The 24,649-nt window shown below is 36.3% G+C and overlaps 1 protein-coding gene across 1 annotated transcript in view; it reads right to left on the reverse strand.

The window, feature by feature from the left end:
* LOC131427758 (CD166 antigen-like) overlaps nucleotides 1-24,649 on the reverse strand; it is a 1,130,565-nt gene that overhangs the window by 12,784 nt on the left and 1,093,132 nt on the right. Inside the window, exons 14-17 of the mRNA XM_058591222.1 lie at nucleotides 22,014-22,216; nucleotides 21,736-21,935; nucleotides 8,083-8,320; nucleotides 7,808-7,866 (exon numbers count right to left, since the gene is read on the reverse strand). Coding sequence (XP_058447205.1) covers nucleotides 7,808-7,866; nucleotides 8,083-8,320; nucleotides 21,736-21,935; nucleotides 22,014-22,216 — 700 coding nt within the window. The remainder of the gene's footprint in view (nucleotides 1-7,807; nucleotides 7,867-8,082; nucleotides 8,321-21,735; nucleotides 21,936-22,013; nucleotides 22,217-24,649) is intronic.

Genomic DNA, 24,649 nt, shown 5'->3' on the forward strand with positions numbered 1-24,649 from the left:
TTTGAAACTTTTATACACAATTGTCAAATTTACAGACTTTAAAATTGCGTTGGACTTTTTGTTTGTTTTTTTCTCTCGTCATACTTATAAAATTTAGTGATTTTTACTGGTGGTTAAAAAAGATTGCGATGCGACTAAATGCCGCCAAGATAGCGAAACTGTCATTGGCATCGATTCTACCCCTTCGAGACCACAAACCAATTTTTTTTAAATTGGCCGTTAAATGACAATTGTTTTTGTAACCAGAATAATTATACAATGATACTTTGTATTAATTGACGTCTTTGTCTTTGAAACATGAAGCACGAGGTTTTCATTATCAATATTAATCATAAAATTAAGCTACCAAAAAAATTCTATTGTTTATTATTATTATTTATTATTATTTGAGAGCAGTGAAAAGCCCGCTGAAGCTGAAATTTACAATCTCTATCTCCAGCAAGCTTAAAACCTCCTCATCAACAGATTACAAAACTCCAACAGATACAATTACTTGATAGGTACTTTTTAGGTACTAAATTAATCCTAAAGCTAAATCTAGAATTGAAGTATTGGAGTTGGAAGGACTGTTTGAGATTGTATTTAAAAACAATTTTTTCATGGTATTGTGAGATAGGGTAAAATTAAATACATAAGAACATCGATTGAATAGACGACACATACTGGAGAAAGGTTCATTATAGCCATAATTAGTGCGAGCGGTTTGAATTTTCAGGAATTGATGCGATCGAAGAAAATTGAATTTAGTTTGCCAAACAATTCGGGGCAATCAATTTGAGATTGCAACAGATCTGCCACGAATATTGCCCTGGAGAGATCTCGGCGAACAGATAACAGGTCTAGATCGATCAGTTTACAGCGTTCCTGATAGCTTGGGAGGTTTTTGGGATCTCTCCAAGGAAAACCACGAAGAGCAAAGCGAAAAAATTTACGCTGAATAACTTCGATGCGTTGGATGTCCAGTTGATAATAGGGGGCTCAGATGACAGAAGCGTATTCTAGAATAGAACGAACGAGTTTACGAGCAAAAGAGATCACGGAACATTTAGATGGGTTTAATACCATTCTATTCAGGTCGCACCAGTTGAAGAAAATATAAAATTGTTTTCGCAGAAATCTGGTATCTTCGGGATCTTTAATAAGAATGAACAATTTAGAATCGTCGGCGAAAGATAATTTTAGGCATTGCATCGAATGGTTCAAATCGTTCAGATAAAGTAAGAATAAAAAGGGTCCAAGATTGCTGCCTTGAGGTTCCCCCGAGTTAGCTAGAAAAGGTGCAGTCTCCGATTTTAGCTATCATACTACGACCAATCAGGTACGCAACCAATTCAAAAAAGATCCATTGAATCCAAGTCTATCAAGTATGGCAATAGCTATTTGGTGATTTATTTTATCAAAAGCAGCGAAGAGGTCTGTATATATGGCGCCACCCTGCTGCCACGCCTGTAGCCCCCGGTTTTACGTAGGATGTGTAACATACCAGGTTTGTAGATGTGGATCGTTTTGGCATAAAACCGTGTTGAGTTGAAGATATATAACTAGAGCAGTTGTGGGCAATGAAGTCCAAAACGATTATTTCAAAATTTCGGTAATTTAATATATTGCATTTATCTCCTTAGTTAAATACAGGAAAGATTAAGTCTATTCTAAAAATTCAGTCGTCTTTGACAGATACATACTTGTTGATGCTTTTATTGAACGAACAAATAATTCTTGTTGCTAGAGAATATTACCTTTTTAAATCTTTAATTGCCTTAAATCCAACAGACAATTTATTTCGCTATTCGTTCTAATCATCGATATAATGCTGTAAACTTCAGTACACCAGCCAGCGAAGGGGTTAAAACAACTGTCCAACGCCTGGACAGAAATGACAGGTAGGGTAAAGTTTTATAATATGCCCCCCTTAAGAAAACATTGAGATATTTCCAAGTGTATTGATATATTTTCCTCGAGAATGTAAGTATTTCATTGCAATACGGATGAGGAACATAATTTTCAATGATTCCAATAGAAAAGATGAGAATTGATTGATATAAACACATTTTCCAAAACGGCCACATTCTTAGTTTTTTTCGCTCGCCTCAGACATAATGCCCCAGCAGTCGTAAAATATGTCTCACAACAAATCAGTGGCATGACACACAACAAAAGATATTTTATCCCACAACAATGATGCATTATGCTTCTTGAAATGTCCATAAAGTTACTGTTTAGAGATAATCAGTATGTCAAAGAAAAGGCGGATAAAACATCTATTTAGTCGAAACAAAACCTTACATCGAAAAGCTGCCAAATGATTTTTTTAGTTTTTCCATACTTTCCTGCAAACGACAACCACTAAACTTGCATAGCAGAAAGATCCTACGAAAAGATATTGTTAGTGATAAAACTTTGGTTCAGGAAAGTCTTTAAAGGAATTTTGGCATTTTGGCTAGCAGCGGCGCTTTATAAGACTTTCCCCTAAAATTTCACGTATGCATACTAGAAATCCTCCAAAGCAAGTGTTAAATTTTATAAGTATGACGAAAAAAACCCAAACAAGAAGCCCGACGCAATTTCAAAAGTCTATAAATAGGACGACTTTATATGACACTTGCATTGGAGGATTTCTAGTATGCAGACGTGAAAATGTTACCTGTCGTCTCTGTCCAGGCGTTGGACAGTCGTTTTAACCCCTTCGCTGTCTGTTGTACTGAAGTTTACAGCATTTTTATATCGAGGATTAGAACGAATAGCGGAAAAAATTGTCGGTTGGATTAAAGGCAATTACAGATTTAAGAAGGTAATATTCTCTAGCAACAAGAATTATTTGTTCGTTCAATAAAAGCATCAACAAGTATGTATCTGTCAAAGACGACTGAATTTTTAGAGTACACGATTTACAATTTTTTTATAGTAGTTTATTTTTATAGTTAATATTGATAATGTTTCAAGTGAAGCACGGGATTTTGAAGTCATAGACGTCGATTAATACAAAGTATCATTGTGTAATTATTCTGTTTATAAAAACAATTTTTATTTAACGGTTAATTAGAAATAAATTTCTGGTTTGTGGTCTCGAAAGGGGTTGAATCGATGCGAATGACAGTTTCACTATCTTTGCGGCATTATGTCCCTATCTTGTCGCATCGCAATCTTTGTTAACCACCAGTGAAAATTATAATGTAATGAAAAACCGTGACGTTTGGCTATGACGAGTGTCCAGAATATGATAAATCGAAGTAATTACACCCCAGAACTGCTTTGGAAACCAAAACTACTATAAATACGAGCATCACCTGGTATAACTCATAGTGAATCGTTTTCTGTCATTATCGTATACTGCTGAAAATCAACACTATACTCAAAAGTGTGTTTCTACATGAATTTCATGTTTCTAAAGAATGTCCCAGAAAGTATGGGCGCACTGTGATTTCGCTGTAAATAATTCACAAGTGTTAGATATTCAAATTTTATTCGATATTCTGATAATATTAGACTACAACAACAGAATATTATTCTCAACATTTGCTACTTAGCCATTGTAGACTAGCTGGCGCACCTTCTTGCGAACGTTCCTCATTAAATTCCGTACAGACTTCTTGGCGACAAGTTTTGACACTTTTTTCAAACTGTTGAATGGTTTCGGCTGGCGAGACATGTTTCCTAAGATGTGCCTTCAATAATGCCCAAAATTCCTCAATTGGTCGAAGTTGTGGGCAATTTGGTGGATTCATGTCTTTTGGGACGAAAGTGACATTTTTGGTAGTATACCATTCTACCGTTGATTTCGAGTAGTGGCAAGAAGCAAGATCTGACCAGAAGACAACAGGATCCTTGTGGCTTCGTATCATGAGTAGAAGTCGTTTTTGTAAACATTCCTTGATGTATATTTCGCTGTTCATTGAAGCAGTGGTGATGAAGGGTTTCGAAATCTTACCGCAGCTACAAATTGCTTGCCAGACCATAGCTTTCTTACCAAATTTTTCGACTTCAATCGATGTCTCGGACTGGTTTAACACTTGCCCTTCTCGCACCGTATAATATCGTGGTCCCGGCAAGGATTTGTAATCGAGTTTCACGTAGGTTTAGTCGTCCATGATTATGCAGTTCAAATTTCCAGCAAGAATCGTATTGTACAGCTTTCGAACCCTCGGCCTGATCGATGCTGCTTGTTTCGGACTACGTTTTGGTTGTTTCTGCTTCTTTTAGGTTCGAAGATTCAAACGTTCTTTAGCACGAAGAACATTTGACTTCGAAGTGCTCACTTTTTTGGCCACATCCCGAACTGAAACCTCCTTCTTTTGCTCGAACGCTTTCAGTATACGTTTATCCAATTGAGGGTTAGCAGGACCTTTTTTTCGACCCGTTTCCGGTTTATACTCAAAGGTGTTATCTTCACCGAACTTCCTGATTGCATTTCGCACGGACTTTTCACTTACTCCTTCCATTTTTGCTATCATTCTCAGTGACAGTCCGCGTTCTGTGCACAATTTGTACACAATTTTTCGACGTTGTTTTGCTGCAAGTCCACGCATTTCGAAACAAACTAATGAATTCGAATAAACAACTGCACAGGTGGTTAGACAAGAGTGTAAACAACAGGACGCAGCCATAAAAATTGACAGATTCTGAGCCATTGCGAGATGGCAGCGGTTTTTGGTTGCGTCCATACTTTCTGGGACAGTCTTTAGTCGCACTAAACAATCAAGCACGCTCCATTTGTTTTCCAAAAGTTTAACGCCTAAATATAAAGTGTGTCGTCCTATGACATATGCGAATGTCATTTTATTTCTATCTTAAGTGTGGGAATGTTGACATTGAATGCTTTGAACATAAGACTAAAGTGTGTAACTTTATGACTTAAATCAATGTCATAACAGGTCAGTTTGAAGTGTACTGATGTTTATATGTTTTCTCAATAATCTTTATGTTCTCTGACAATATTATATGCAAAACATATGGATAAGAGGACCAAATGGCTGCAAGAGTCTTCGTGCAATTGACTACTACTGATGTTCCGTTTTGTTTTTACTGTGAAAATAATGAAAATGTTGGTGATTGCGTCAAAACAGTAAGAAAACAAGGTAAACTTGCTTACTATTTCATTTTTATTTTGATGGCTCATACAATGTGTTTGTGTTTTCAGGCAATGGAATTGTGGATTGGAAAATAAAAAATCCCATATTTTTGTTGAAGGTAGTGATAGGTTTGTTCTTTCCTGGCAAAGTTATACAATATTTTACCTTTTTTACCTAAGAACCTTGCACTGAAGCGAAATATGCAACTTTGTGCAGCTGATTTTTACAAAATTTAAAGGAAAAGATATGCCCAATACTATAAATAAAATCTAAGTAGATCTCGATGGAACTCTTTTTAGGCCTTTTCAAAGTTAGTTTTAGTTATTGAATTATGGCAACCCCCTTGAAACTAGTTTTCTAATCATAACTTGTTTCGAGTTATTTTTTTATGCATACTTTGTTTGGAATAATTGTAGAAAAAAAAAATCCCATAAATTTGCAGAAGGTTATGCATAGGTGTACTCTTTTCTGGAAAAGTTATACACCATTTTACCTTTTTTTACTTAGGAAACCTTGTGCCGAAGCGAAATATGCAACTCAATGAATCTAACTTGTACAATACTAATAGGGAAATATATTCCTAATCCAATTTATTTTCCAATGAGAATATCTTGAGTACTATTCGTGTGACTCATTTTCACTATGGCCATGCTGAAACCATGAATGGTTATTAAACGGAGGGCGTCACGCGTCATCTATTTCTGTAACTCGCTTTTGCAGTGAGCGTCGCACGATCAACATCTCGTCTTAAAAATCGTGTTGATTCGCGATAACTCAATTTATTTACATGTTCAATCATGGAATCTCTTCGTAAAGGTTTGTACTTTTACAATATTTTATAATATTTTGTTTAGACAATTTTTTTTTTCCATTTTTCAAATATGTGTTGAACTTTCGGTAATTTTTCGGATTTTCAATAATTTAAACTAACTTTGAAAAGGCTTAAAAAATTGCATCGAGTACCACTTAGTTTTTTTTTCTAATATTGTTAATTGTCAAAAAGTAAACAAAATAAAAACGATTTGCTGAAGTTGCGCGTGCAAGAATGAGCTTGTTTACGCACGTCCAGACTGGTAGTCGCTGGTTTCACTACTTGGTACTACCCCCTTAGCAAAAATTAAGGTGCCACTTTTAAAAGAAGCGTTATATAATCTTGTAAAACTTCTTCGAAGACACGTTAGCTCTTAAAAATCAGTGAAAGTCAGTACAGACTTTTGACCATCTTTTTCCAGTTTTGGACCACTGTGCAACGTGTCGATTTTTATCAGTGCCGCTTCGGTTGAATATCGACTCTGCACAGTAAACGATTTTCACTGAAAACCGAAAATGACTGACAGGGTAAATGAAAAAAAGACACAATTCTCAAGCTACTGTTGCGCTTTTATCGTTGACTGGACATGGACCCCTCCCTTCTCGGAATTTGCAAGCTAAGCTGAGAGTGACATTTATTTCTCGTCATTTTATCTGTACCTTTGGTCGATTCCAGTATTCGTCGAAGGATTGTTTTCGTTCGGCACGCCGGACACATTGTACTTCGGTGCAAAACAAAAAAGTGTTCTCTGATTAGAAGAAAGTTTACGTCACTTTAGCGATTTAATTTGAACTGCTAGGTGGCATAAACTGCGATGCATTGATAAGTTGGAGACAGAACGTAAGCAAAATGAAAACGGTTATGTGCCCTAAGCACAAAATTAGGCTAACTCAGGAATGTATCCAACATTGTAAAATTTTCAGAATATCTGCGTGCGAACAAAATTTATCGCAATGTTATGTTCAACAGACGATGTAATCTATTAGTTTTTAATACCAATATACATTCAATATAGAACTTTATAGCAACAATTACATGAAAATAATTTGGCTATTAAGTAAAATTCTGGTAAAAAGTAAGTTCAGATGAAATAAATTTTACAGCACAATTTAAATGAAAAAATTTTTGTGAAATTTTCACAAAAGTATTCTATAGAATCTACGAAAAAAGTGATATAGATATTACGTGATACAAATGTGTACTAAGAGTTCATGAGTTCATTCTGTGCTATCTATACTTCACATAAGTATTACAAGAAAAGTTCTATGGATAAAAATCACATACGTTTTTACGTAGCATTGAAGTGAGGATTGTTCTGAGTGTATAATCAACATACGTGTAATATAATTATTTCTGAGAATGCTTAAAAAATTCGTTTCTATTCGGCTGCGTGAGCAAAATAATGAATAATAAGCTTCACGTTTTAACTTACAAAGTAAATCGATAATCTCCAATATCCGCTTACAGGATTGAAAGTTTCTAATCCGAACAGAGAGGCAACATAATGGTTAAGGGTAGGTTTAATTTTAGCCAATGATGTAAACCCGATTACAGAATAGCTTTCTCCAGTGAGCTTATCAGTTGCTGTCATGAATATTGACTAATCTGAGCAAACATTGGTTCACTCTAATAAGCGTTACACTGGATAAAATTAACCGCCATCAAGTCAGCAGCCAGTCCGAAATTCGATTAGCTGTATAACAAAGTTCTTAAATTTCATTACGGTCGGTGGAACGTCACACGTAGCCCTGTTCGGCTGTGACTCGTCGTCACCCTGACACCCCGCAGCCAATCAAGTGCAACACTTCATCAACTTCCATCTGGCAGCCGGCTGGGTCTATCGTGCATCATCATCAGCTTTTCCAATTTCGATGAAAGACCGAATGGCAAAAAAGTCACGCATTTGTGTTTGCTGTTACTCGATACTTACATAGCTCCCATTAGGCCATTTGGACGAATTGAAACTGGAATCTTCCCCGTCGTTTGACACTGAAAATCAACAGACGACAGCAGAGCAGTGAGAAACAGGGACGAGAGAGAGAGAAAAAAAAATGAAAGTAAATTAGAATCCCACGAGCTATGACGCTACACGCTTCGCTGAAACGCTAGAGTGAATTTACCCATCAATCGTCCTTGACGGTGTTGCCACTCGAACGCAAAGTTAATCAGGAGAAAAAAAAACGAAAAAAAGTAAATCATCTTTACCGTACTGCGCCGGAATCACGTCCGGATCGCCTCTATCGTCGTCCGACTGGTCAGGCCTGGCTTTGCTGTCAACGCCTGTACCGCGCTGATGGTCACTAGTTCCGGAACATGGACCTCCAGAGCCGCCCCCAGCACCTCCTGTTCCACCGCCGGTACCTCCTGCGCCACCACCTCCTCCTGTTCCGCTTCCTGCTCCTCCAGCACCATGCTGCCACCGAGGACTCTGTTTGGCATTTTTCTGTCGATGCAGAAAGGAAGACAAAAACGAATTTTCGTAATTAATGAAATGGAAAATTTCCTTCAATAAATTCGGTTTTATTGTGAGTAAGTTAATTAAAACAATTGATTGCGTTGTGGAAGTGCGACTGCGTTTGCATAGGAAGTACGGAAATGCTGCCGAATGGTGATTGCAATCATGTCCGTTGGATTGAAGACGAACTGCCGAGAGTGTCACGCACTCCTTGCGGCCGGAGTAGATCTAACGAAATTGGGACGTGATGAATTTAAACAAATTTGTGCAAGTTTTCGCTGTCTTGCGACTTGCAGTTTATGCTCCCAGGAATCTTGTCGTGATCAGACTCACAAACCACTGGATCCGAATCGAATTAGTTTCATGTTGATGATGATTGCATGAAAACTCTATACCGTTTCAATTGCAAACAACGTTGCGACTTCACTAAAACTGTGCACAACGAACACTGTTGTAGAACACAAGAATGCTTAGTATGAAACGGCATACAGATAGTTATTACCAGTAATAATGGCCATGTGTCGTGTTTGTGTAGAGTGAAGCACTTGGTGCTCCAGCAAGCTTTACTTTTGTTTTTTTCGGTGTCTCAGACCAAGTTGAGTTTCACCAATGATTTTTATTCTTTTTCTCTCAAACACAGCTGTGTTTTCCATGTAGTATAGCAACACAAACGGAAACAGTTCTCTAATGAACGAAACATAATTCAATTATAATAGTCTGGACAAAACGAGATGAAACAGAAGCAGTAGTTGACTAAGGCTAGGTTGTTCGAGACGCTATAAAAGAAAGATCCCAAAATTCAATTACAGTGGTTCCGAAAAATAATGAAAACAAAAAAAAATGCTCGTTTAAATTTGAAGTTTAAAATAAATATATTATTGCTCTTGTTGAATTAGTCCTCATATTTGAGGAACAGATGTCTTCTTGATTTTAGCTCGTGCCTTTCGGCTCTTACAATTTTATTCTATCCGCAACAACCTTTGTAGTCTTTCCGGAACTTTCGCGTTCGATCTGTTCTACGACTAGTTTTCTGATATTTTATGATTCAATTTTGTCGTGAATAACGGTCGCCTTTTCAAAATTTACCCTCTGAGAGAGTGATAAGTGTTTGATCGTGAATATCACTTGTTGTTTATACCTCAACAAATTTTTTTTCTTCTTCACGCTATCGGAATCGTGATCAGGAATTTGTGATTGAATTTTCAACAGTGTGAAGTAATCATAAATGAGTTTAAAACTAAACTTTCTCAAACTGTTGGAAAAGGAATACTAATTACGCATTTCTGAGTTATTAATTTGCTGATCATATTTCCGATAACATGAAGAAAAATTATGTTTTTGGCTTAAGTACAATTTTGAAATGACGTTCCATAGTAAAGTAAGTCGTATTCAAGGCAAAAGAGGAACGCGAGCGCACTTTGGAAACATGCTCGGTTGGACTTTTTTTTTTGTACGTTGCAGTTTCGATGCAGTCTAGGGAGGTTCAATGGGAGGTTGGGCAGGTCATGATGCCGATAATCTGGGATTATCATGGTATACTTTTCATGAACTGCAAAATGATAGTTAAACCATCGACAGTGAGTATTAGTGTGCATTATTGGAGCGATTGATTACCGAAAAAATCAATAATGATAACGCCACACTCGAGACTGTGTATTTTCTCTAGAATGTTTAAATCGAACTAGAACGCAGTATTCTGGAATACGGAATTACAATTTGGGCCTTGTTTCACAATGTTCACATCGATTGTATCGAAAGGGTACGAAAGTCAAAAAAGTTTCGTCCTATTTGCTCTTCGAAGACTGCCTTGGCTGAGTGGTCTTCAATTACTACGCTACGAGAATCTCTGAGCTGTCATCAACCGCCACATCCTGTAAATAGATGAATATTTCTTCAACGTCTTTTCGTTTCCGATTCATTGACTGATAACATCGTTTAACATAAAGTATATACAGTGGGGTCTCGTATAACGCAGATTCGGTTTTGCCGGTATTCGTTGTTGCCGGATTCGTTATTGCCGGATAACCGCGATAAACGGGACCCAGAGCATATGGGATTTCGACTGATTGGGGCTGTGAACGGTTATCTCGCTTCGGTCAACAGATAGAGCCACACAATCTTCGGCAAATTTGTTGTAGATACTTATACCAACAATTTAGTGTAGTTTGACAGACAATTAGTTGAGAACTGCTCCGCAGGGGGCGCTTTGAAAAATGCATGATATAAATCATTCGTTTAACACAGACAAAACGATTTGAGCTTCAAGTAGCTCGCAAATTATAGTATTTTGAAGAATGCGGGAATTCAAAATTTGTCAAACAGCAAAAGTATTAACTTTTAAGTGCGGTGAACGACCCAAACGTGGTTAAAGTCGCTAATAAACGACAACAACAACAACAACAAGTATTAACTTGGACTTACTCCATCATATGTAACTAGTGTGCTTGAATGCAAATATCAATTATCAGAATTATGTTCTTATAAAAAAACTAAAAGATAGAGCGGTTTTGTTTGTTGGAAAGTTGTTAGGAATGTTATAGTTTACATTATGAAAACTATGTTAGTTGAGAACTTACCCACAGAATGGCTCTAGTGTGATCACAATTTTACGACATAAAATTTATTATGTGATATCTTTAAAACCTGATGATATAGATTGGCGGTGTTTTCGGAAAGAAAGTAGAGGAGGTAAAAACAGATTAAATAATGTGAAAAATGTAAAAAAATTTCTCACTTGGTGACGCTGGTGTGCGATTCTGGGTTGGAAATTTCTGTAATCTTGATTTATTTTAATTTATCAAGATCGTTTTCTTGAGGTTTTTTAAACTGGTTAGAAGATTGAAAAAAGCTTGTGTGTGATAATTTAAGAGCAGTGTATTTTCCTCAACATTGCTTGGGATATCAAAAAGTATTCGATAATATGAACAGCAGAAAGCTACTTTTTGGCAAAATTATATTTGTTTCGTGATTTATACTAGTTGACGGTAGAGATTTCTTCTACAATACTTGTGTAGGAATTAGTAGCTGTCTGGTCGCGGACAAACTTGATAAGAAATATGATTACTTTTAAGTCATCAACATTGAAAAATTGCTGGAAAAAACTACTACTTCCATATTTTTTTAGAGCCTGGTACACAAATCGATGATATTGAGAACGATTTAATTTCTGAAATTAAGGATTTCGGTGGAAAGATGGGTGCTGAACATCTTTCTCATGAGGAAATTGATGACATCATCGCTGATAAATTGATTACGGCAGAAGAAATTGTCACTAATGTTGATCCAGATACAGATGATATAGACGATATTATTATTCCACAACCAAGTGCTGAAGAAATCAACTCAAAAATTTTGCTACTCAACGAATTGGAGAACTTTTGTTCTTTGGATAACAACATCGAACGACGAGAACAAATGCAACACATCCTTAGACAATCTAATACACAACTAAAGAACTTATTGATTAAATAGAAGAACGATCAGAGTGAACAAAACTAACCACAAATATAACTTACTGTACGATTAATAATTTGAATAATATCTTCATTTTCGACTATTTTTGATACTATTTGCTATTTAAATAAATTCAACCTTCCACAACAATTCCTAAAACTAACATAAGCCAATGATTTTAAATTAATTAATCCTTTCAAAGACCAAACTCCAAATTCCCGCAGAAACAGTTCGATTTTTTTTCTCCAATTGGTGCGGTCTCAATAGAATGGTTTTGTATACATAAAAAAAAATCGTAAATTTTTTCTATCGCAAACGCACAACAGTCGTATTCGACCATATCGTTTCCCGAAACGTCTTCAAACGGAATTCGACCGTAGAGGATTTGAGAGTCCTGTTGTAAACAAAACTTAATTTTGAGGATAACATCAAATACATAATTTCCGAAATACTAGGGTTTACATTTAGTATCACAAAGACCTTTAAAAACATGTATTGTCAAAAGGCACTATATTGTGAACTTTTTTGCCATTTTTTATATTTTATTTTTTTTTTATTTTTTTTTTGCCCACCACACTCCCTCACACCAAAAAGCTTCAATTTGAAGCTCCCTGGTAGTGGACGCAACTAGCCATTCTGGAAAATGGTACTGTATTTTTGGCTCTTTCTTGTTAACTCGACATCCACCGCGTCGAAGCCATTCAGAATAAACTTCTTCGGTTTGCTTTTTGTAGTTTCCCTTGCAGTGATCCCTGCAAACTTTCCAGCTATCAGGAGTGTTATAAATTTATCGATTTTTACTTTTTATCAGTTCACAGAAATGTGTTTACGTTTAGCAGCTTTTGTTACAATCTCGAATTGGTTATCCGCACTTGTTACAAAAACTGAATTTAGAGATTTACTGCCTGATGAAGAGTGTGACTATGAAATTTTCGCTCCATTGGTCTTTTCCTTCAATAAAAAAGGTTTAATTCAAATAAAAAATAAAATGAAACTATATGAGCAATATATGTCACATTTTATGTATTTAACATTATATATAATTGTATAAATAATCAAAACATCAAGTATGAAATCAAAACATCGAGTTTTCACTCTATCAAATTCCTCAGATTTCAGATGTCGATAGCTAATTCATCTTAATAATTTAGTAACTTACTAACGCCTTCTAGAAAAACAGTTTAAAACCTGTCTCTCCTTCATCAACTTATTCAAAAACTGATCGATAAGATCACTCTCATAAACAAGTATGGTATTCAGTTACAGAAGATCACATTGTAGATACAATAAGAACTGTTTCATCAATCATTCAATAGGTATTGGAACCTTAAAACACCTTCTCGAGGAAACCATCTTAATAAGTCAACATGATTTTAAGTTGCAGGAGTTTCGAACGCTGAATTGCACACTAGAGTCAGCCATGCGAGAAATTTCAATTACTGTTTACACCATTTGATCTTTTTTGACCTCCGGAACATTCTTCCCGAAAACACCGACTCCACCGAAAGTAAAGTATTCGCGATATTTCATGTTCAAACTGTTTTTTTATTGGAAACATATGAATTTTTTCATGCTCTATTCAAAGCGCCCCTGGCGGAGCAGTTCTCAACAAATTGTACCGGTGTACCGCGTTATACGAGACCCCTCTGTAAAAACGTTCATGTGCCCTAGACACAAAAGTTGTTTAACCCCTTAGTAACTTGTGTTTATTAACTTGTGTTTTCCGGAATTTGGATTGACTGAAATTCAATCGAAATGTATGAAACCATGCTTTCGAAAATTGTCCTAGTTCTCTCTGAGAAATTTCCGTGGGCTCAGTTTTGTAGTTTTTGACCGTTACTAAGAAGTTTGAAAAATCGATAAGTGTTATATATAAAAATTTTTGAACGCTCTTTTTCCGTGCCATTATATTCGAATTGAAACCAGCAAAATTATTAAACTAGAAGAAGCTGCTTTTTACATTGTCATTTACAAAAACGCGCTCATGAAATTAAAGGTTTACACTCTCAACACTCTGTAATTCCGGAACCGGAAGTCGAATCCGGAACTGTATGATATGAGAAAGTTAAAATCAATTTTTTCCCAATTTCAATTTTTGGAATATATGAATATTTACTTAAATGGGAAATTATTTTCTATGTGAATTCGATTTTTTTTTTTGTTAATTAATTACTATTGAGTTTGCACTCACGCTTCTAAGAAACAAGAGGTACTAAAGGCGCACCAAGAATTAGATATGAAGAAGTAATTTGATTTATTTTTGATCTGGGCCCCTCCCGAAACGAAATTCTGGGTACCGGTCTATCAGGCAGATTTCAGTCCCGAGTTTTTGCTGAACGAGTATAAAAGGTAAACTTTGATTCGGTCATTTCTTCTTCTAGTTCGATAGACGGAACTGGACATCGTGGTGAAGTTCTTTCATCAACCTTGTGCATGTGGTAAAAACTTCAAACCTTCAGGTCGCAGCTCTCAGTCGCATTTCGGACGTCGTGGCTAGCAGTCGCCTTCAACCAGTAGCGGAGGAGAACTGATTTTTTCATTAAATTCTAGAACTGAATTCAGAGTTCTGATTTTGGTTCACTAAATTTCTGAATTTAATTTCAGGTCCCGAATTTAGTTTCAAAATTCAATTTCAGAATTTAGTTTCAGATTATAGGTGCAGAATTAAAAACTATGACTCTGGAACTGAATCCTAATTCTGGATTTTGGAAGTGGTTTCTTGACTAAGTTTTGGAACTGAATTTAGTTTCTTAATTTATACTCGGGATTCGAATCCAGAATTCTGATTTAGGATTTCATCCTCAGAATGCACGAACAAAATTATGGATATGAATTTTTGATCTAGATTCTGAAACTAAATATTAGGTCTGAACTCTGAACCTGAGTTTTAGAACTGACCTCAAACCAGAAATAATTTCCTAAATTTAGTTTCAGAAAATAATTCCTCAATTCAATATCAGTATCAGTAGCGTATAGGAAGGTGACAAAACAATCCTTGGGACTCTTTGTTTTGCACGTCCTATAGATCCCTTCGGAGTTGAAGTTCAGCCTTTGTTTTGCTCACTAAACTAATGATGGTGGCGGCACGTCTTATTTTGCTGCAGGCCAAATTTCTTCCGTACGCCACTGCTTAGTTTTTATTTCCAGGATTCAGAGCCTACATGCTGGAACTTTAAAATCGGAACTGAATTTAGTTCCTTTATTAAAATTTGAAATTTAATTTTAGAATTCAGTTCTAGAACGCAATTTGATACCTGAAATGCCGTTCTATAATTCTAGAGCTAAATTTATTACCTGATTTTTTTTATCTAGATTCCGAAGCTGAATATTGAAACTGAATTCTGAGGCCTGATTTAACATTTAGTTCTTGAATCCAGTTCTAGAAGCCCAGAATGTTAGTTCTGCTAAAGATAAATCAATGATAGCAAAAAGACTCATTAGCTAGATAAATTACGCAAAACGATTTTTTAGAATCTCTAAAATATTCCCCAAGGATTATGCAAAGTTGACCTCTACTGAGTATCAAGATCTACAAAACGAACACTTTTTGTTCCATGTTATTTAATAGCATAGTAGAATATGTTTGCCATCGATAAATCGTACTATATGTATTATGCTCCGTTAAAACTCTGAAAACGAAGCAATGACAGTTACAAAATTCACACTGTCTAAGACGAATGATTATCGATATTCGGAAGTGAGAAAGAAGCATGTCAGTTTTATTCGTATTCACGTCCTCCAGTTATGTCTGTGACATTACCAACCCGCCTTTTTTCTATAAAAAAGCCTATCTTCAAAAATTGTCACTTCACAGAGGACTCAAAGACAAATAAATTCATATAACATTCTTCATTCTAGAATCAACTCATGAGGTACGACAATCGACGCCATTTGCCTTAGTATGTCCCACTTTGAGCAATCGTATGTCAGGAATTATTTGATATTTTTACATGAAATGAGCACTGTCAGGTGCGTACCCAGAAAAAAAACTTTGGAGATGGTTTTCATAATATTAGGGAGACCGGGGTTATATTGGACACTTTTTGAAAATTGATAAAAATATCCATTATTGGGTTTTTATCCAAGTCATTTCTACCTCGCCATCTTGATACGCGTTTTCAAAGTCAATCCATGAATCAAAATAATTGCAGGTTTATAAGATATTTAAGCTGTCCAGTTTAACTCCGTGTCCGGTCTAGCCCCTGTCTCGCCTAATAATTTCTTTAGTTTCGGGGGGTTTGAACCCCCAAAGCCCCGCTCTGTATACGCGCCTGAGCACTGTAGTAAACTCTAATAAAGAATAATACTTGTCAAATTTCGAACATGGAATAAAAAAGGTATGGCTGGCTTAATTTGATTAGGATAACCTTAGTTTTTTATTTCTAATCCACGATCGAAATTAACATTCTTTGGCAAACAGCCATTGTCACAAAGAGCAAAAGCCGTTTCCTTCGCTGTCGTTGAGCGAAGAATAAATATCAGTTTATTTAATACATTTTTCAAAATACGCTGATGTTTCATTGTTTAAGATTCATCTATCGGGAGCAGAGAAAACTACATTTGCGTTTCTCAACAATGGCTGATTTCCTAGGATTGTAAGTAGAACATTAAGGAGTGAAAAACTCCGTTTACAGGCGAAGCTTCCACTGATTTTCGAGCTCGGTACAAAGATAATCCTAATTAGATTGGCATCAAAAATTTTTACTGATTGTTCAATAATTCAAACGCGTTTTTCCGAGATTCGTTGAAATAGTATTTTGATATATCGGTACAGTGCATTTTGTTGTCGAGTTTGTTTCATTATAAACTTCATTCGGTATTTTGTTCATCTCTTGACGAGTTTAGAACAGCCGAACTACCGAACATTCTCATTCTACTGAACCATAAACACAAATAAACATATGTTGACAGCAGTATCTTAAGGTATTGCTGTGATGTGACCTTGAGGTACTGCTGTCAACAAATGTTCATTTGTGCTGATATATCAGTAGAATCGAAATATTCGGTAGTTCGTCTGTTCAAAACTCGTCAAAAGAGGCAAGATTTACCGAACGAAATTAAGTGTGTAGCCTTTCTAGAAAAAAAATCTCAATCTTTCTGTGTGAAATGGGGTTCGCAAAGTTTGGAAATCAAAATCATGCGTACAAAATGTCAAGCAGAAGCAATGACTGAAGACGTACAAAGTGAAAAAGGTACCGAACCGCGAAGACAAGCAAAAATCACTGCAAAATGTTGTGCTAAGGAGCGCCACACCACACTGCCACACTAAAAATTCCTTGTACTACAATGGGCAACGAAACATACACGCTCGAAGACTTCAAACTACTTCCGGGTCTGTGCGTTACATACCGCAATGCAAAGGAATTCCGTTGTCGAGCATTTCTGCACACTTAAAAAAACGTGATTTTACATCTTTTTAGATGCACTTAATTGGAGCGTCGCAGCTCACGCAAGTTTAAGTGAAAGAACATTCAATATTGTGTCTTAAATTCCATGACATGAAATTTACTGAAATAGTAAAACGAATCCTGACAGCGACCGCCGCGACTTGAACCGAGAATCTTTGGATCACATAGCATGTCTGTAAATCGACTGAGCCACAGAAGCACACATCTGCTTGGCTGGTAATAAATGCATTCAGTCGCACCTGCTTTTAAATGCATTCAGTCGCACCTGCTAGCAGAATGCAAGTTACAGTCGAAACCAGGAAAATTCATGCTAATTAATCATTAAGTCATTAAAAATGAAATTTTCCGTCATTTGACAAATTAGGTTTTTATGAATTACTTCGTATGAGGGATGAACTCCCCTGTAAAATTCAAAATCTTTAGGTGAGTGAACAAAAGAGGTGTTCGAATTCCTGAATACTTATTTGATTCGGTAGGCTATATGTAGTTGGGATACGAGATCTAAAAGTTCCGTAATATCGGTACTATCGATAAGGATGTGTACAAGAACACATGTTTTATCAGAAGCCTCGACTCTCCAGCTCTGTTCTGGCGTGATTTGGCCTCTTGTCACTATGCGAAACCCGTCCTGGATTGGTATAAAGTACAAGAAGTCAAATACATGCCAGAAACAGTTAATCCACCAAACTGTCTAGTACTTCGATCGAAAAAATAAAAGTACTGGGCTCTAAGCGCAGACTCTTCGAACTTTAAAAGAAAGGAAATGGAGAATACCGTACGGAATCACAGAAAGATCGAGAATTTTGTAGAAAGAAGGATCAACATCATTCTGAAGGCTCTATCGTTCTGAAATAAACAACCGGTTTTTTTTTAAATCTGGTGTCTGAAATTTAACATAAACACGCTTTATAACAATGTGACGAGAAGGTGTACTACACTAATTCCAACAGTGGGAGTAACTCGGAAAATTAATACCGGCATTTTTAGGTTGGAATACTAAGAAATTTCGTTATCAATTTATCTGTATGGAATCTAATGGCGGGCAATAATTAAAAGAAATGGACAAAAATTGCCGATTTTTCATGGGTTTACCTTTACCCGCACTGACGAAACTACCCATGCAGCATCAATCATAGTAACCAATGAGGCAGCAGACAAAATGTGACAGCTCTATCATTCGAACTCTAACGAAAAACAGTACATTTTGCGTAAAAATAAAAAAAAAAACAGTGCATCGACTGTACATTTGGCAGTTCGCATTTTATCTAACAATAGTTAATATAAAACGAAAGAAAATAAGTATCAGGTGCCTTATTTTCATAATCATTATTTCTTGAGTTTTTCTTTTTATTTCCCTTTTTAAAGGTATTTTTAAATTCAGTATAAACTTAAAAATGCTCGAATTATCAGCGAACATTTTTTGCACAAAAATTGAGCAATTTTTTTGTTTTTCAAAAAACGGATATTTTTGACGATTTTGATTTAGTAAAATCTTTGTTTCTGGTGGAGACAATTTTCTATTGTTTTAATTCAACCAAATTTAGCAAAATTGTTGTGACGCGTTCTGAACGAAAGAGAATAATGAAAAAATAAAACATGTTGAGAAGAAGAAAAAGGGGCAAATCCATTTACTGTTCGCTTGTAGGGAAGACCGATGCGAAAGTGGCCACTTTAGGGTTTGCGCAGAAAACGTAACGTGCGCACTACGTCGGTAATTTGTGAACATCAATTATGTTTGGGAATTTTTGGACTATTTTACTGTTGAGTTTCATAAAATCAGCTTTTTGAAAAAAAAAAAATTAATACTTAGAGTGAGTCAAGTGGCCATTTTCGCCCCACCAAAAAGTGATCATTTTCATTCCACCCCTTTATTTCGATTTGGCGAGGTCATAGTATAATTAGCTAAAAACACTCATCGAATATAATTTCTTACAGGGAATACCTTCTACTACCCAAAAACTCTGGAACAGGAAAATTATACTTTTGCCGATAAAATCGACACTTTCGCACTCATCGACTACAGAGCCTAAAATGAGTGGATGACATGTCAAATAAACATAAGCCAACTGTAACTGTAGCTCGAATCCACGTTTAAAAAGCTTAGCCGGTGAGAAGTGACATTTAGTGTTCGAATTATTGCGAGTGGCCATTTGCGCTACGTTCTCCCCTATTTATATTCGCTATGTGTTGTCACTGTTCCTTCTGACGTTTTGTATTGCGGTGAATCGAAATTAAATGCGTTAGATATTCAAAATTCAGTATACATTTTTTGATATGAACATTACAGTACATTTTAATAGAAAAATACAGTACATTTAAGGGTGAATTACAGTACGCAGTATTTGGGTCAGAAATACAGTACAATACTGTAAAATACAGTACGGATACGAGCGTTAGTGATGGCAAAAACAGTGAAGAAACTCCGCTCAAAAGTGTGCGCGTTCATAGAAACGGCACCCCGCCGCGTCTAAAACGGTCCATTATTTGAATGCCAACGTTACTACAGAAAGTTCGAGCATTTTACAGACAGAAGAACCATCTTAATCAACTGATTGTGATGTACATATAACTTCAACTTATTATGAAATAAACAACTGGTTTTGTTCAATTATGTGAATTTTTTGGTGTCCGAAACTAAACATGAGCAGGATTGACAATAAACTAAACGAGTAAACTAACACATATGTCGAAATGTAGCTATTTGGTGGAAAAAACTTCTTCGTTCAATGGCACGCTTTTTCTATGGTATGACCCTCGACATCTCGTGATCAGAGGAGAATTGAATGTACACTGAACTATCAGTTTTGTTCGAATGAATCTCACAAACATTCTGTTTGGGTTGTTGTTAAAATTATGACAGGATGAAGGAATGTTCCTGTGAAAGTTTGGCCAGTAACACAGAGTAAAAGAGTTCTAGTATAGAACATAAAGTTGTTCATTACTATCAAATTGATTACACCAACAAAACATTCTTTATATGCATTAGAACGAGTGTGTATCGGGATTCATTAAGAGCTCCAACATGGCTCATTAGTACTAGCAAATGCATCTCTAATGGAGGGTAGTCTTGGACGACCATAAATAAGTACTTCACTTGGGTTTTGTACCCGACAGTGAAATAAGAAAAGTATTCCAATTAAAGCATTCGAAATAATTGCCATCTATTCGTGTAGTACGATGTAAAAAACCACATTCATTGTTCGCGATGTCTAATTAGATGTTCTAGTAATTGTTTTTCCGCGGTATACGAAAAGCTTTTGTTTTTTATTCTCGTGGTCTCCCTATTTTGCGTTCATTCAAGCTTTCTCGGTTGCACCATTCTCAATGTTTTCGCATTGCATGTTCAGAATTAAAAAAAAAAGATCGTTAAACTGATCGTTGCTACCGTGCACTTCACCTTCCGAAAACGTCGGTGTTTCGGTAAATCAAGAAAAAACGCTACTTCCTTATCACGGTGCAGTGTAACACAGACAGCGGGGCATAGCAAGCGAACACTAATTGGCGCCACCAGTAGGGACTAGCGAGCGGAACAACAACGGAACCCATCGGGTGGAAAGGTGCCACAAAACGAGCAGGCGAACACAACGCGACCGGTCGAACAAATGGGGGTAAATGTAGAACACCGCGATAAAGGCGGGAAATTGGTTTCATTATGCGCACTTTCTTCTGGTTCTGGTAAAATCAAGCCAGACAAAAGGTTTGGCAGCTTTGCGGTTTGCGGTATTGTGTTGTTGGAATTTTTCATTTCTTCCTTCTGGTTTTAATGGCTACCATCACTGGCCAAGTAGTTTTGCGGCAATAGAAGGTATAGCGTTTTATTGTGATCGCCTTTCCCAGTTGACAGCTGAACAATGAACAGTCCTGCAGTAGGTGGTAAATGGAGAGGGATATGACCCAAATCACTAACCTCGAGGTTGAGAATATCGGTTATGCTTAGTTTATTAAATGAATGACCAAAACATTTAAAGATTTAGTTTCGAAAACAGACCAGATTCGAACCGAATTGATAATTGTATAGTCAAGTTCACAAGCCACGGAAAGCTTTCTACCGCAAAATCCTATACAGATCTGATACTCCTGAGTAAGGACAGGTAAACACTTTCTCACGGTGCCGAAGGATTTAGCTTGCCGCTAGTTAGCTTTCCTATTTTGTTCAAGAGTTTCTTATTATTTGCCACATGTTTACGTTGGTGGTTTGTTATGCTTGGGAGGTAGATAACAGTGTTTGCTTGAACACTTGGAAAGAATTATTTGCTTGCGCCCGGATTTGAAATTGTGTATGATATGGTTCCTAGAAGATATATTTGATACACTTGACTGCAGAAGGTTTGCGTGTAGCTTCATGTTTATCGAGTGGTGCTTTTTTTCTAGCGAAAAATAAAATGAACCGGCGTAATTTGAGTACGGGTGGGCTGATCTTTGAGTGCAAACATGCTCGCTTTCTATTGATGTGTAAGCACTTTGTGGATTAAATTTCAACCATTCACACTTCATGGTGACGTTTAATCAAATACGCATAATAACAGCATCAGCGCAATGTACCTTGGAAGACTGGTCCTGTTTGGATCCGTGCTGCTTTGTGTTGCTAACCAGATCGCTGTTTACATTCGTGATTGTGGACGAGGATGTTGTGGCTTTGATGTAGTAAACACGCACAAATATGACGAAACACAGTACCAGCAAAGTGAGCAATACACCGAACAGAATCGGTGAAACGTTGTCCAGCGAGCTGCTTGTGAGAACTGTGGAAGAAAGAATAAATAGCATTATATTTAGATTGCAAATAACGTTCGATTCACTAATCAATGGTTTCCTCTTACCGGCACGATTTTCTGTGGTCGTGGTCTCGAGATAAAAATCTTTAACGACAACACCTTGGCTCCTTCCTTTCTGGTTAACGGCATAGATAACGGCCTTGATCGCATTGTCGTCTCCCAGATCATCATAGAGACTGTTGTAGTGGATGAGTGATTCCATCGATTCTATCACAAAATACGGTTCGTCCGGGTTGGTAACGTTGTACCTGCCAAATGATGATGCGTGATAGAACGTGACATTTTTCAAGAGATCGAAATTCGACAATATTTAATGAGATTTTTAGTAATTGAAAACATTGATCCAGTTATCGATTTTCGGAAAATACATTCAACCAAAAGATATTGGGTTTTAAATAGATATTATTATTGACACTTGATACAAAAACCTGTTTTAATCCACCTTGTTGCGTAATAAAGCCTTTCTCATTAATATTTCACTAGAAATCGAGACAAGTTCCGATGTAGTTTTTGACAATATGTTTCCAGTTCCGGAACACGACAGACATCACAGACGTAAAAAGTTCTTGCGGCCATCAAAAAACAAGGCCTACAAGTTCAAATAGTTATACAATCTTTCGAAATTGAAAATTTCGTATTTATCTGTGTCATAAAATTTAATGACGGTAAGACATTTTGACCAACATATAATAGATTCAGTAAAAAAACCTCTTCTTAATCGACCTAGTGGTGTGATAATGCCTTTCTCCTTCATCGAAACAGTCTCATTAGAAATTTTGTTGGCCTTTCCATTAAGATAATTTCTGACAATAATGTGGGCTTACTTTTGACATTTGCTTTGCGCTTGACATTTGCTTTGTCTATTTGTATGAGAATAGTGGTGCTAATCTAAAAAAAACCCTTCTGAACACACTTAGTTAAATTTTCATAGATCTTGAAAAATCACCATACATGAAATTTCCGTTTTTTTAATCGACTTTCTGGGATTTTTTAATACTTTGCTCATCAAAAAATTTTTTTTTCGATTTCGGAAATTTCATCACTCATATCATCGTATCTCCGGAACCAAAAGTCACAGCCATTTGTTCTTGGAATTTGATCAAAGGCCTAAGAATAGCTTTCATACGGGCCTAGATTTGTTGAAATCGGTTCGGTGTTCCATTGAAACGCCCATTTAAACTGTTCCATTTAAATGTTGTTAGAGACAAAGGCTTTGTTTGAATTAAACCTCTCATGCACTTTCTCGCGTAGCATTAGATTTCAATGCATACCTTTTCAACTAAACTTTAATGCAATGAAATTCTTTCATTCTTTCTGCCACACTACCGTAAGTGGCTATGATTTTATTCAAATGCAGCATAAGTGACCTAAACGTAAAACTAATTACCGCTCAATTTTATCGAAGATGGTTAAACCGATTCCAACAAATTTAGATTCGTTTGAAAGCCGCTATAGAGCCATTAATCAAGTTCAAAGATCAAATGACTGTGATTTCTGGTTCCGGAGATATAGTGGTATAAGTGACTTAACTGACAAAACGTGTTGTTTGTTTCGCCCGCAATTTTCTCGGAGATGACTGAACCGATTTCAACAAACTTAGGCTCGTTTGAAAGATACTTTTACGCCATTCATAGAGTTTAAAGATCAAATGGTATAAGTGAAGTTACCGATAAATTTCCAGAACCTGAACCGATTTCATTAGAGTTAGGCTTGTTTGGAAACTACTGTTGGTTCATTGAACAGGTTCGAAGTTCAAATCGCTGTCACTTACATAGGTAAGTGATCAAAATTCATTGCTGCTCAAGTTTCTAAAAGATTTCTGAACCGATTTCAACAAACTTAGGCTGATTTGAAAGCTGCTATAGAGTCATTGATTAAATTTGAAGATTAAATGAACGGCTGAAAGCCAAAATCGGATAAGTGCAACTTAGTTTTGAAAACCCGTTTAAGTATTTTTGAATTCAAAAACCGGACAAAAACTTAACCGGTTCTTCCAAAACAAATGTATTTATCCGGTTGGCACAAATACATTTGTTTTGGAAGAACCGGTTGAGTTTTGTCTGGTTTTTGCATTCAAAGTGTTTCTGTCCGGCTCTTAAAAAAGATGTCTTTAAACCATTCTTGCATTGCAAAGTTCATGTCCGGTTTTTGATCTCAATGTTCTCAACCGGTTTCTGCATTCAAAAATACTTAAAAGGGTTTTCCAAACTAAGTTGCATTTATCCGACTTTTGCATTCAGTCGTTCAAATGACTGTGACTTCTGGTTCCGGAGATATAATGGTATAAGAGACGTAACCGACAAAACGTGTAGTTTCCTTCGCCCTCAATTTTCTCGGTGATAACAGAACCGATTTTAATGAACTTAGGCTCATTTGAAAGCGCATATTGGGTCATTAGTTAAGTTCCAACTTAATGTCTTAACTGATCTCAACGAAGTTAAGCTCGTTTGGAAACTACTATTGGCTCATTGTTCAGGTTTGGCTAACACTTGCGGCTCTGGTGATATAATGGCATAGGTGACGTAAACGTCTAAACTTATTACCGCTTAATTTTCTTGTATATAGATTAACCGATACCCATAATTTTAGGCTCGTTCAAGACTAGAATTGGACTGTGGGTCGATTTCGAAGATCATATGGCCGATATTTCAAGTATACGGAGATATACAAGTTCGTACAAG

The sequence above is a fragment of the Malaya genurostris genome, chromosome 2 (genome assembly GCF_030247185.1).
Source record: "Malaya genurostris strain Urasoe2022 chromosome 2, Malgen_1.1, whole genome shotgun sequence".
Classification (NCBI taxonomy): Eukaryota; Metazoa; Arthropoda; class Insecta; order Diptera; family Culicidae; genus Malaya; species Malaya genurostris.